Source organism: Eurosta solidaginis, chromosome 3 (assembly GCF_040869045.1).
Source record: "Eurosta solidaginis isolate ZX-2024a chromosome 3, ASM4086904v1, whole genome shotgun sequence".
Lineage (NCBI taxonomy): Eukaryota > Metazoa > Arthropoda > Insecta > Diptera > Tephritidae > Eurosta > Eurosta solidaginis.
Genome location: NC_090321.1, coordinates 261175122 through 261189355, shown reverse-complemented (window position 1 = coordinate 261189355; position 14234 = coordinate 261175122). Strand labels below are relative to the sequence as shown.

General features: G+C 38.4%; 1 protein-coding gene across 20 annotated transcripts in view; it reads right to left on the bottom strand.

The window, feature by feature from the left end:
* Taz (tafazzin, phospholipid-lysophospholipid transacylase) overlaps window positions 1-14234 on the bottom strand; it is a 34704-nt gene that overhangs the window by 17876 nt on the left and 2594 nt on the right. For 4 of the 20 annotated variants that reach the window (XM_067776152.1, XM_067776151.1, XM_067776165.1 and 1 more), the window contains one exon: window positions 3834-3993. In XM_067776152.1, the coding sequence (XP_067632253.1) occupies window positions 3834-3993 (160 nt within the window). The other 16 variants (XM_067776154.1, XM_067776158.1, XM_067776157.1 and 13 more) reach the window with 16 other exon arrangements.

Sequence of the window (14234 nt, the reverse complement as noted above, 5' to 3'; positions counted from 1 at the left end):
CTATTTACTCAGGGGGGTTTGTGAACATAATGCGTCCTACAGATGGCAATTTCGATAGTTGCACAGACTTTCGAATTTACAAAAAACTTTTTCTATTAATTATAAACAAATAGAGTAATATTTGTTAACAAAAATAGGCCTATGCACTGCGGCTGATCAATACGAATCGATTCATATAACTTTTATATGATTTTACGTATGCTAAGTATGCGAAACAGCCTGTCAATTGATTGTATGGAAATTTTGTTAGCGTATTAATATATAGATATATGTACATATGTGCTTTTTATTATTTTTAATCAAAATTTTGCATTCATTCTTTGTATTTATATGTAACTTGAATTTTTTTTATGTGGTTGATGTACTACCTAAAAGACAGAGTCTTACTGGTACAAATAAGTTTTAAATAAATAAATAAATAATAATAATATTAAAATAATTTAAAATAAAATAAAATGAAATATGGCAAAATAAAATAAAATAAAATAAAAAATTTTTAAAAATTAATGAAAATAACATAAAATATAGTAAAATAAAATAAAACAAAATAAATTAAATAAAATTAAATAACATAAAATAAAAGGAAATGACATAAAACAAAATTTACTTACTTACTTAATTAGCGCTTAACCGTATAAACGGTTATGGCCGTCCAACAAGGCGCGCCAGTCGCTCCTTCGCTCCACCAACCGGCGCCAATTGGTCACACCAAAGGAGTTTAAATCGTTTTCCACCTGGTCCTTCCAACGGAGTGGGGGCCGCCCTCTACCTCTGCTTCCATAGGCGGGTTCCGATAGAAACACTTTCTTGGCAGGAGCTTCATCTTTCATTCACATAACATGACCTAGCCAGCGCAGCCGCTGCTGGACTATGTTGATGTCTGCGTATAGCTCGTACAGCTCATCATTAAATCTTCTTCGGTACTCGCCAACGCGTAGAGGTCCATAAATCTTTCGAAGAACTTTTCTCTCGAACACTCCCAAAGCCGCCTCATCTGCTGTTGTCATGGTCCATGCTTCTGCCCCATATAGCAGGACGGGTACGATAAGTGACTTGTAGAGTATGATTTTCGTTCGCCGAGAGAGGACTTTACTTTTCAATTGCCTACCTAATCCAAAGTAGCATTTATTGGCAAGATTGATTCTTCGCTCGATTTCAGTGCTGATGTTGTTGCTAGTGTTGATGCTGGTTCCCAAATAAACGAAGTCTTTTACTATTTCGAAATTATGGCTGCCAACAGTAGCGTGGTTGCCAAGGCGCATATGCGCTGACTCTTTGCTCGATGACAGCAGGTACTTCGTTTTGCCCTCATTCACCATCAAACCCATCTTTCCCGCTTCTTTTTCCAGCTTGGAGTAAGCAGAACTAACAGCGCGGGTGTTTAGGCCGATGATATCAATGTCATCAGCATATGCCAGTAATTGCACGCTTTTATAGTATATTGTTCCAGTGCGGTTAAGTTCAGCAGCTAGTATAATTTTCTCCAGCATCAAATTAAAGAAATCGCACGATAGGGGTTCACCCTGTCTGAAACCTCGTTTAGTTTCGAACGGCTCGGAGAGGTCCTTCCCAATTCTGACTGAGCTGATGGTGTTGCTCAACGTCATTTTGCACAGCCGTATAAGTTTTTCGGGGAAACCAAATTCAGACATAGCGGCATATAGGCAGCTCCTTTTCGTGCTGTCGAAGGCGGCTTTAAAGTCGACGAAGAGGTGATGTGTGTCGATTCTCTTTTCACGGGTTTTTTCCAAGATTTGGCGCATTGTGAAAATCTGGTCGATGGTAGATTTACCAGGTCTGAAGCCGCACTAATAAGGTCCAATCAGCCGGTTCACGGTGGGCTTCAATCTTTCGCACAATACACTTGAAAGGACCTTATATGCGATATTAAGAAGGCTGATTCCACGATAGTTGGTGCATTTTGCAATATCCCCCTTCTTGTGGACTGGGCAAAGAACACTTAGATTCCAACCGTCGGGCATGCTTTCGTCCGCCCATATTTTGCTAAGAAGCTGCTGCATGCGCCTTACCAACTCCTCGCCGCCGAACTTGAATAGCTCCGCAGGCAATCCATCAGCGCCCACGGCCTTGTTGTTTTTCAATCTGGTTATTGCTATTCTAACTTCGTCATAATCGGGCGGGGAACATATATTCCATCATCATCGATTGCGGGATCGGGTTCTTCATCTCTGCGCGGTGAATTGCTGCCTCCATTTAGGAGAGCAGAGGTGTTCCCTCCATAATCTAAGCACTCTCTGGACATCAGTTACAAGGTCGCCGTTTTCATTCCTACAGGAGCTTGCCCCGGTCTTAAAACCTTCCGTCTGTCGCCGTATTTTTTGGTAAAATTTTCGGGCGTTATTCCTGGTGGCTAGCAGCTCAAGCTCCTCGCACTCACGCCTTTCTGCTTCTGCTTTTTTCTTCCTGAAAAGGCATCTCGCTTCCCTTTTCAACTCACGATAGCGTTCACACACTCCTCTTGTCGCGCTCGCTTTTAACGTAGCCCTGTAGGCAGCGTCTTTTCTTTCGATTGCAACGCGGCATTCTTCATCGCACCAGTTGTTTTTTCGTGGCCGCCGGTAACCAATTTTTTCCTCGGCGGCAGTACGAAGTGCTTTGGAGATATGCTCCCACTACTCCTCTATTCCTTCAGGATGAGTTGTACTCTCAGAGAGCAGGTGTGAGAGTCGAGTTGCGAAATCATTGGCAGTCTGTTGTGATTGAAGCTTTTCGACGTCTAGCTTTCCTTGTGTTTTTTGTTCCTTGGTTTTAGCCGCGCTGAGGCGGGTGCGTATTTTGGCTGCAACGAGATAATGGTCCGAGTCGATGTTAGGTCCTCGGATCGTGCGCACATCTAAAACACTGGAGGCATGCCGTCCGTCTATCACAACGTGATCGATCTGATTGCGAGTATTTCGATCAGGAGACAGCCATGTATAAAATAAAATAAAATTTGTTCAAACACGTAAATAAAACTTAAAAGTAAAATTAAATAAGACATAAATAATCAAACACACTTAAATAAAATGTAATGAGTTAAAAATAAAATAAAGTAAAATAAAATAATATGAAATGACATAAAATAAAATACCATTACCCAAAATAAAACCAACTCAAATAAAAACTAAAAAAAATTTGTTTAAAAAAATAAATAAAACAAAAAAAAGTAAAATAAAATAATATAGAATGAATGGATTGAAATGAAATCAAATAAAATAAAATATAAAATTAAGTTAAAAAATTAAATTAAAAAAATCTTAGTTATGGCGTTCTTCGAAATATATTTTTCAACAATTTTCTGGGGGTAGGGCATTTTCGAAACGGCAACCGAGATAGGGCGATGTACCACGCAGAATGATTCTATAAACATTTTTGTTTAATCTCACTTTGACAACTAACTGTAAAATGCCAAACGTTGGTTTTTAAGCTTTATACAACTCTGTTAATGTGTTGTTGTTCAAAAACTAGCCCAACAAACATTTTTGTTTAATCTCAATTTAAAATACATACAAATTACATTACTATGAAATCTCAAAAGTCATATATGTATATCTTCAATAACTGTTATTTTCAATACTTAAGTAAGAATTCTTTTGAACTTTTCAACACGATAATAGATGCCTACTAGTAGTTTGGAAAGACATTCAGTCTCAAAGATAACTGCAGTTTAAAAACTATTTTCTGGATCGCTGTGACTGGCTGTTTGTTATGGTCAGTCACTGTTGGCCAGAGTTTACCAGTAAATAAAGAGTAAGCATTTTCTCCAAATCTTGAGACTTTGTTGTGTGGTTTGTTGGATATACGAATTTTCGTAAATTTGTAAATATACTCACCCAAAACAAATTTGGCCAATAGTCCCACCGCAGTAATAACAATTTGACTAACAATATACCATGCAGTATTAGGAAATCGCATACGCTGGAATATCCAATCGATATTATAGCTCATAGCAAGTTGTTGAGGTTGCGGCTCTTGTTGAGGCTGAACGTGATACTAATGAAACACACAGATGATGATGATGATGATGATGAAAATAAAATTTTAAATTGCAATTTTTTTGGTGTTTTATAAATGAACGATGATATGGAAGAAATTGGAAAAGAGAAAATCACAGAGGAATTAGCAATTAATGACATGGTTTATTGTTGCTGATTTTGTTATAAAACAAATCCCATTTTTTATTTCATAAGAAAAAAAAAAAAAATAAGAGATTAGCTTAAATTACAAGACTTGTCATGCTTCTTTATTTTATTTTGTTTTTCTCTTTTTTGGTCCACCTTTCCATTTTCCATAAAGATTTTCAGCTTCATCATTAATGCATCATGTAACTTCATTCAGTTTTTTCTTTAATTCTTTTTAATTTTTTTGCACACACGAATTTACGAAAATTGCGTATTACAGAATTGCTGCGTAACACGTACGATTGTTAAAAATAGCAGCACAATCACAAGATATACACGCTATATAATTTTTTATTTTTTTTTAATATATTTTTGGCTGAACTGCAATTTGATAGTCAAAGAAGACATAAAATCCATTGAAGTTCTTACATTAAATTTTTTTGTTAATTTCTGTTTTTTAGTACAAATAGCTGTTGGTTCTAGAGCAATAAAATATCGACTGCTGAGTGGAATATCAACCTATCTCGGCAGCAAGTTCCCAAACACCATATCTCCAAATATTTTCAAAAATCACCTTATTTCAGGATTTAGGTAATAATTTGGTAAAAGTCTAGTAGAACAGTGGTCGGCTGCTAATACGATGGCTAATACGCGTCCAAAAATATAGGGCAAGGTGTAAAAAGACGGGTTTTGATCGATGTATTGTGATATTCCACTCAGCAGTCGATATAAGATATTGCCTACGGTTTGAGTTACCTCTATTTGAGTAGTGTTCTTTTTAATTTTTCCTACAGATTAGCAGGACGTGAGCAACATGTTTCACGCCGACTCCAAACCGCATCTGCTAGGCAACAATGGACAAACGACAATCACAGTCGGGTACAAACAGGCGTCGGACTTCTGTGTCAGGAATTTCCCGGTGAATCCTGTACTAAAAGAGCAATACACAAAACTAGCAGAAGAAGAACGTACTCTCCGTAGGGAAACGCGAGTCATTCTAGTTCAACTTCGATCTGGATACTGTAACAGGCTAAACTCCTACCTATCCAGAATCAACCCCGACATACAAAACATATGTCCTGCTTGTAATGTGTCCCCGGATGAAACCAACCATAACTTAACTGTATTGTTAAACCAAAGCCTCTAGCACCCCTCTCATTATGGTCCACCCCTGTTGAAACAGCAAGTTTCCTTGGACTCTCGTTAGAGGATATTGATGACAATTTGTGATCGGTCGCACGATTTGATGTGACCTTGTCGAAACTTCTAGATCACTTTAGTCGGTATATAACTGTTGGACTTATCACTTTGTATAAGGAATAAAAAAAACTAGCGCTATAAGAATTATTGTTAAGATATGACGTTTTTTGACTTCAACAAGAGTTGCAGAATAGAATTAATGTCACTTAAAGTAATAAAAACGGGAAACTGTGTTCCTTTTAATGGTCACGTCAGAATGGGCTTTCCTTTATATACATAGGTAACCTTATGAAATGACAGTAACATCGCCACAATCACGCAAGATATTGCGTTTGTAAAAATAAAGGAACTTCAGGCTTAGCAAATAAAACTTATTCCGATTTGCCCATCTATCTATATATCTATAAATCTTATAAATTAAAGTCGCTAAATGCCATGTATGCACATAACTTCACACAGAATGCTCCGATTTTAAAACGGTTTTTTGCATTTGAAAGCTTAGCTACGTGAGATGGTACAGTTAATATCATTTGAAGATATATATTATAGAGGCGTGGCAAATTGCCAAAATGTAGCAAAAAATCATAAAATTTTTGTTTACACAGCTATAACTCATAAACGGATGGATGGATTTAAAAAATTCTACTTTTCAGTAAAACTTTGAAATATTTACCTTCGATCTGCATCAAAAAAAATACTTGATTCCTTTCTTATATCAGCCAAATTGTTTAAACAAAAGTAACATTTTTACCAAAAAATTCGTGTGTGTGATTGTTCGGTGTCAACTTGGATATCAAATGAAAGCTGTTGCTGGGAGCTTTAAAGTAATTTTCATTGTGATATTCGATTTAGTCACATCAACCTGGCAAAGCTGATAAATATGCATGGGAAGCCGGAATAAAGACATGAAATTAATAATACCCACATACCTAGAGTTAGACGGAAAACACTTATTAAAATGTATGCAGATAGACCAAATTTAGGGCAGAACAACGTCTGACGGGTCTGCTAGTTCACATATAAAATTTCGCGAAGAGCTGTTATAAACGTTCTTACTAAACAAGAAAAATACTTGCTAACATATTTTGTCTGCTACTCTTTTGTTAAAATGCCGTTTTTTAAATGTGAAAAACATTCGAAAAGTACGAAAGAGTGGGAAAAATAATTTAACTTGCAAAGTGTGAAAGCACTCATAACGAAAGCAAATGTCGAATTCTTCTTTTTATGCTTGACATGTAGCAATAGTTGAAAATTGCCAACTTTCGTATGTCAGATGGCGCTAGTGTGCCGTCCTCTATTAAAATACGTGCAATCTACTCATCATGCATAAGATTGCATTGAACGCCTCCATATGAACAAGTTGATTGTGACGCGGTCATAAGAGCTCATGGGAGTGAAAAACCGGTATGCGTGAGATACAGTGTGTGCTACCCCACATCGAATGGGTATCAAGAAAAATAAATAACACCCGCCACCTATGCAACAGCGTCAACGCACTCACGCATATTCATATCAAAACAAAGTACCACATACGTAGGTATACGAGGTGTGACAATTTAACACAGACATTTTTTTAAAGAGTGGAAACAACGAATGCTATGAAGATTTTGGTAAGAGAGCTAAATAAAGTTAGATATGTAAATCTTCGCTTTTGGCAGCGGCCGTTATTCAGAGCAATAAATCAGTCAACGTATGATGCGAAATTTGTATTGCTTGATCTTTGTAAGTCAGGAGGGGACTTCACTTATTAACTGCTGGCTCAGTACACCAAGTGTTTCTAGGAGAAAAATAATTGCTTATGTTAGAGCATAGTTCCTTATGGTGAAGCCATATCATGTTTAGTTCTCCTTCATTTAAATTTTTTATTTATGATTGAGTATACACCTGCCTGTCATTCAAATAGTGGGTGGTCTACCTCTTAGGACAATAGGGGAGAGAGGATTAATCTATATTATTGTTGATCTAACAGCAACATCACTCCCCAAAAGTTCAGGGTAGTGTTCCGAATGTGGGCAGTCCTTTATGGATCTGATTCCTTAGGCTTCTGTAATTATTTGTCGTTTCTTACGACAGGCTTGCCGATGGCGGCATAATTCTAAATAGAATAGAAGTATAACTAATATATATCTTGGAGTGAAGCGACATGGTTAACAATTTCAAAGGCTTTTGAATTTCCGACCACAGATAGCACTACCCGATTATATGGCTTTTTATTGAATCTGTCGTTTAACTGAGTATTTATGCATGGCTAGCGCTATAGTAAAGGAGAAGAAGTATTGCAGCGTGAACTGAGGAATTTGGAAGGATTTGTGGAGGTATTCTATCAGCGCGACCTGTTCTCCCTGTCGGACATCAATAGGAATGGGCAGACCCGAAAATGAGCGCTGCGAATATGCTTTAAATCCGGCCAGCTTAATGTAGGTGCACTTACGATGGAGATCTCTGGTGAGCCAAACTTCGTATCATCTATCTGTTCTACAAGGTATTGTCCCATACCATCGGCTAGCAAATTGGAGTCACAGAGATCGTAGTGTGTTAAAGACGCCATTGAGTGTGGCATTTATGTTAGGGCGATATCTACTCGGAGAACAAGATTATATTGCACGATTGGTGCTCGGCATTGTTCCTTATAATGTACCTATGTAGCCGTGAGAAGCAGCCGTACGAGTTTGTGGATTGCTGGATACCATTGCTGCTACTTGTTGAGGCTATGCCACGGAAGTTGTGACCATTGAAAACTCTTCCCTTTCTGTCTAACAACAGTGTCATATTGAGCCAACGAGTGGGAAAAAAATTTGCGAAAAATTGCGGAAATTTTCTAAAACGCACTTTATTGCTGTTGTTGTTGTGGCGATAAGGTTTCTCCCCGAAGGTTTTGGGGAGTGTTATCGATGTGATGGTCGTTTACCGGCTACACATCCGGTACGCTCCGGTAACATAGCACCATTAAGGTGCTAGCCCGACCATTTCGGGAACGATTTATAGAGCCTCGTCTGTTAGTGAAACAGGATTCGCCGCGGATAGTTGAGGTTGACAATTGGGTTTAGAAAAGCTATATATTGCGCTGGCAACCTGAAATGGTTGCGCCACACAGCCCCTTGAATCTGGTATTTTAGTCGCCTCTTACGACAGGCATACCTACCACGGGTATATTCTGACCACCTAACCCGCTGGGGGACCGCGGGCTTTATTGCTTCTATTGTTTTATTTTTGTAAATTTTTAACACCAGTGCAAAGTTGCTGCGAACTCATTTTAAAATGTTTGGATTTTTGTCATACGACAATTTCATTAAATTGAACATTTCAATTAAGCTTGTTTACCGGTTTTAAATGGCAAGCGCCCTGCATATTGCTAAATTAATTCAATTTGGTGGCTGTTTTGATTTTTTAGTACATTTGTGGTATTTTCGATTTCGGTGGTATAGAAATTTGTAAATTTTAAAAAAAAATTTTTTTATTATTATTTTATGTATTTTTGCAAGGAACAAATTGCTTTGAATGGATTTTAGTATTGTACAACTACAGCTGCAAAAGTAGTGCCACACCCTCACAAACTACACCAGTCTATACTTAAATTTTACTCCGACTCGCACAACAATTCATTAATGCAAAACATTTCCAGCTTTTCCATTCAATCTTCCTGTTCTTCTTCACACACACACAGACACACACTACAGTGGTGTCACTGCTCTTCTTGTTTATACACGAAACCACGCACGTTTGTTTACCGCTCTCGCTCGCTATTCGTACACACGTCGTAACGCTAGGAGCTTGCAAAATTTACTGTTATTTACAAATCAGAAATATAGCTTTCCAAGCACCACAAACAGAGAACAATTTTGGATCTTATTATGTATGGGATTGATTAGTGGCGTGTTCTCACAAAAGAGCGAACGAGCGAGCGTCAATTTAATGGTGTTCTACACAAACACCCACTGAATAGAAAATGTCGTTTGTGGCAAGGAAACAAGGTTTAGGGGCTACACAATAGTGGTGGTGAGAAACGCGGAAAATCCACAAACACATACATATGTAGCAACGACTCCCAGCCAGCGCATACTCAGTTAAGTTGAGATATCGCACTATGGGTTATTTTGATGAAACTTGTCTCAAAATGAAATATCTACAAAAGTAATTAAAGAGCAAAAGCTGTACGATGCTGAAGTGTAAACAATTACTTGAAGATAGAGGTTTACGCCGATCACTTTATCGGCAGCGGCGGCGGCGGCGGCGTGGGCGGCGCGCCGGTGTTCTTACTTTAAAAAACTTGATTTTTCTATTTAAAAAAATAATATTTAGGAAAGTTTTGGTTTGTATGTATTTAAGGAAATCAACGTGTTGGCCATTTCAGAAAATCTGGGATTTTTTCCTCAAGATCTCGCAGACCGTTCACAAATTTTCAGGAGTAGCTCCTTGCGGAGGGATTGTCCCTCGTTCACTTACTCCAGAGAGGCTTTGAACCTAAACCCGGTCTTTGGAATTGGAGCTGCTGCGTATACTGAAAAGAAATAGAGATACATAAAATAGTCACACTTTTGTCTGTATATGTTGTTCAAAGCGTAGATTCACCTAGGGTTAACTCCTAATAATCGTCGCGAACACAATTTCTTTAAATCATTTATGGCTCCTTGGCGGTCACGCACAAAGGCAACTTACGGTTGCTATTAATGGTCTATTAATAATCATGATTCTCGTGGCACAGAGCGCCTCCAGTTTTTTCGGCTGTTTTTAAGAGCTACAATTCCCGATGTGCGAACAGCAGCAATCCCGACCACCAGTCGCTACCACGCCTCCTGACCCTATAGGACTGCGACTTCGAACTCATACGTCAACGTCACTTTCCTAGAAGCTCTAGGCGTAGCTCCGAAGACTTTCCAACGGATGCTTTTGTCGAGCTATGCTTCCGAGCTACACCAGAGAAGCACCTTGCAACGTTAGGGAGTGACTATTCGCCCAAAGATGCCGCCCTCGTCTAAGTGGATGTCATTGCGAAATGGGTGAAAATCGTATAATCCTCGGGGCATCTACATAATTAAAATTTTACAAGGACCCTGGATAAAATTTTTAAAATGTAGACCAAAGTTTGCAGACGTTTGTGTCACAACATTGATTCCAATAGTCTTCGTTAAATCAAAACGAGACCGATTTTAAGTTGAAAGATGTTAACTGTTGTTTTCCGGCCTTATGATATAAGAGCTCATTATGGATGACCGCGTTGCTTCAGACTAGTTCGACTGTCCATTACATTAGGGTAGTATCACACACGGTCATTAGTTCGACTGTCTTGGGAAATCTTTTGCTTCACCACTTTGAGTGTTCTTGCGAAAGACAAAGCCTCACCTGGTAAATATATGTGCCTACGTATTCACATTTGTAAAGGGAGCCGTAACGTGTAGGTGAGATTTAAACTTGGTTGATAGGCTACAATCAATGTGATTCACTCCAAGGGACTAGTTTTGGATAGGGCCGCTAACTTTAGGAAATGTCAGACCGCGAGACTTGGGTGTTGAAGGATGAAGTGTGAAAATCAAAATTAACATTTCAGATGCTTTGTATAGTTTCGCAAATAAACAACAGATGTTTGAATGAAAAAGCCCAAGTGATTTTTCAAACCTCTCTCATACGTACATATATCCTCAACTTAAGTATGAGGTAAGAATCATTTTAAAGGGGAGTTTATGCCCCTAGAACCTACTAAAGGATTTTGCATCACTGATTTCGCTTATCGGCCAATCGCAATATAACATTTTTTTAAAAATCGGCACTTTTTTGGGTATTTTGCTTTTTTTAACAACTTGAGGACAATTTGAAAACATGTTCGCCGTGGGTCATTTTATTTGAATTCATTGTTCATTATCATGATTCAAGAATAGGGAGGAGAAACTTACATCTATATTCCGTCTGTGATATAAACATTGAAGGTAGTTTCACTTAAGAAAAAACTAGCGACAGAACGGGTGAGTGCGAAGAGCTGCTAGCCACCAATCGATAATGATGAAATTAATCTCCCCCGATTATGCCGAAGTCAGAATAGCAATAACCAGATTAAACAAGTAAGGAAGTTTAAGTTCGGGTGAAACCGAACATTACATACCCAGCTGTACATTTGAAATGCTGTGGTTGTTTGTTTTGTGTGCTTAATAGTGTTGCAAGGCTGCGCAATAATACATACATACATATATGGTTATACTCTGAACTAAGCAAAAAGGATACAGAGGCTAACACCAATGACTTTGAGGGGGTAATAATGCAGTTTTCCTTCAGATATGGGAATTTCCCTATTGTTTATTTTAAAATAAAGATATAACAGAACAATAAAAATACGATTGGTACAAAACTATTTTTCGCTAAGATTTAACTTACATATTATTTTTGGCCACGACCCTTTTAAAGTCATTTATATAAAACTGGGCGTGGTCCTTAACCAAACTTATCCATTTTTACTAGAAATATTTTCTGCTGTGGGGAAAATTTGTGTACCCGATTTTATTACGATCCCTTAATTTTTCTTGGAGCTATGGCTCCCGAAACATAGAAAACTGCTAGGTGTGGCACCGCTCATTTTTCCTATTATTTGTTATTTGAAATTTTTCCTATTTATTGCTATAAATCCACTTGGGAAATGAAATACCATTGCTATAAAGCTCTTTTTTGCTAAGATATAGCTTATTTTATTCGTCCACACCCCTTTTAAAAATCTTTTATATAAAAGTGGGCGTGGTCCTTAACCGATTTCGTTAATTTTTCTTCAAAGTATTCCTTATAGTAAAAGCAACCTCTCTGCCGTATTTTGTTATGATAGGTTTAACGATTTTTGATTTATGGTTAATAAAATTTGTAAAATTTATTTTATCACAAGTGGGCGGTGCCACGCCCATTTTAAAAAATGTTTTCAAATTTTTATCAAGAGGCTCAATATCAGTCCACACGTCAAATTTCAACATTCTAGGTGTATTATTTAGTAAATAGTCAGGTTTTTCGTGTTTTCCAAAATGTTATATATACAAAAAGTGGGCGTGGTTATCATCCGATTTGGCTCATTTTCAATACCAATCTATTCTGGGTCCAGATAAGCTCGTGTACTAAATTTGGTGAAGATATCTCAATATTTACTCAAGTTATCGTGTTAACGGACAGACGGACGGACGGACATGGCTCAACCACATTTTTTTTTCGATACTGATGATTTTGATATATGGAAGTCTATATCTATCTCGATTCCCTTATACCTGTACAACCAACCGTTATCCAATCAAAGTTATAATACCCTGTGTACAAGTACAGGGGATATAAAAACAACAAAGCCGCAGCCCACAGGCGCTGATGGATTACCTGTGGAGCTATTCAAATACGGCGGCGAGAAGTTGGTAAGGCGCATGCATCAGTTTCTTTGCAAAATGTTGTCGGACGACTGCATGCCCAGTCCACAAGAAGGAGGATCCTGCAAACTATCGCCTTGAGCCTTCTTAATACCGCATATAAGGTCCTGTCAAGCGTACTGTGCGAAAGATTGAAGCCAGCCTTGAGTCGGCTGCATGGACTTCATCAGTGCGGCTTCAGACATGGTATATACGCCATCGAACTGATTTTAACTATGCGCCAAACCTTGAAAAGAAAAACGCGAAAAAAGAATTAACACCATAAAATTTTCGTCGATGTTAAGACCGCCTTCGACAACACCAAAAAGAGCTGCCTATATGCCGCTATAAAAGAATTTGGTGTCTCCTCAAAACTTATGCGGATGTGCAAAATGACGTTGAGCAACACCATCAGCTGAGTCAGAATTGGGAAAGGCCCCTCCGCGCCGTTAGAAATTTAACGAGATTTCGACACGGCGACCCCTATCGTGCGATTTCTCTAATTTGATGCTGGTGGAATTAATACTAGCTGTGGAATTAACCGGTCTGGAAAAATATTCTATAAAAGCGTGAAATTACAGGCGTATGCTGGCGAGATTGATATCATCGGCCGGAACACTCCAACCGTAAGTTCTGCTTACTCGAAACTGGAAAAAGAGCGGAAAAGATGGGTTTGATGGTTAACGAGGGCAAAACGAAGTACCTGCTGCCATTAAGCAAAGAGTCAGCACATTAGCGCCTTGGGGAATGCTATCGATGTTGATGATCCTTTGCCGGATGCAGATCCCGTACGTTCCAGTACCAAGCCCGACAATCTCGGGAGGGATTTGTTATGGCCACATGCGACCTTCTAGGCCATGCCGCCCTCCCACCCCCTAGATCCATGAGGAGTTCGGGGTCGCCAGACCCTTGGCTGTTAATGAAATAGAATTCGCCAAGGATAGGTGAGGTTGACAATTGGGTTTGGAGAAGCTATATATTGCGCTGGCAACCTGAAAGGGTTGCGACATGCCTGTTTCCTAGCGATTTTTCGACCACTCAAACCTTCGCGTCCGTTGATTTTAGTCGCCTCCTTTACTCATGCTATAACGTCTTTTATCATCATCATATGTGGTGAAGAAGAATTTATCTATAGCCTGTAGAGTTAAAGCTGGTACCTCCTTTCATGGAAATGAAAATCAATTAATATCTTATTGGTACGCATTCCCGCTCGAAAAATGTATCTTATTGGTATTACTCCCAGTAGTTCACATATGCTTTAAGCTCGATTCTCCATTTCAGAGCTCAGAATTTAGTGCATTTGTATAGGAAAGTTTCGAAATATAATCTAACTAAAATGATGACGCAATACTCTTGAAACGATCCCGAAAAAAACCCCAACATACTACCGAAATAGTTCGGATATAATCCTTAAAGCAATCTTGAAATGATCCAGAAATAGTCCTGATGGCAATACTGAAATTATTCCTTAAACAATATTAAAATATTCCCGAAGATGTACTGAAAACTCTCTCAATATTCTCCAGATATTTTTCTGATATGAACCTTAAAACAA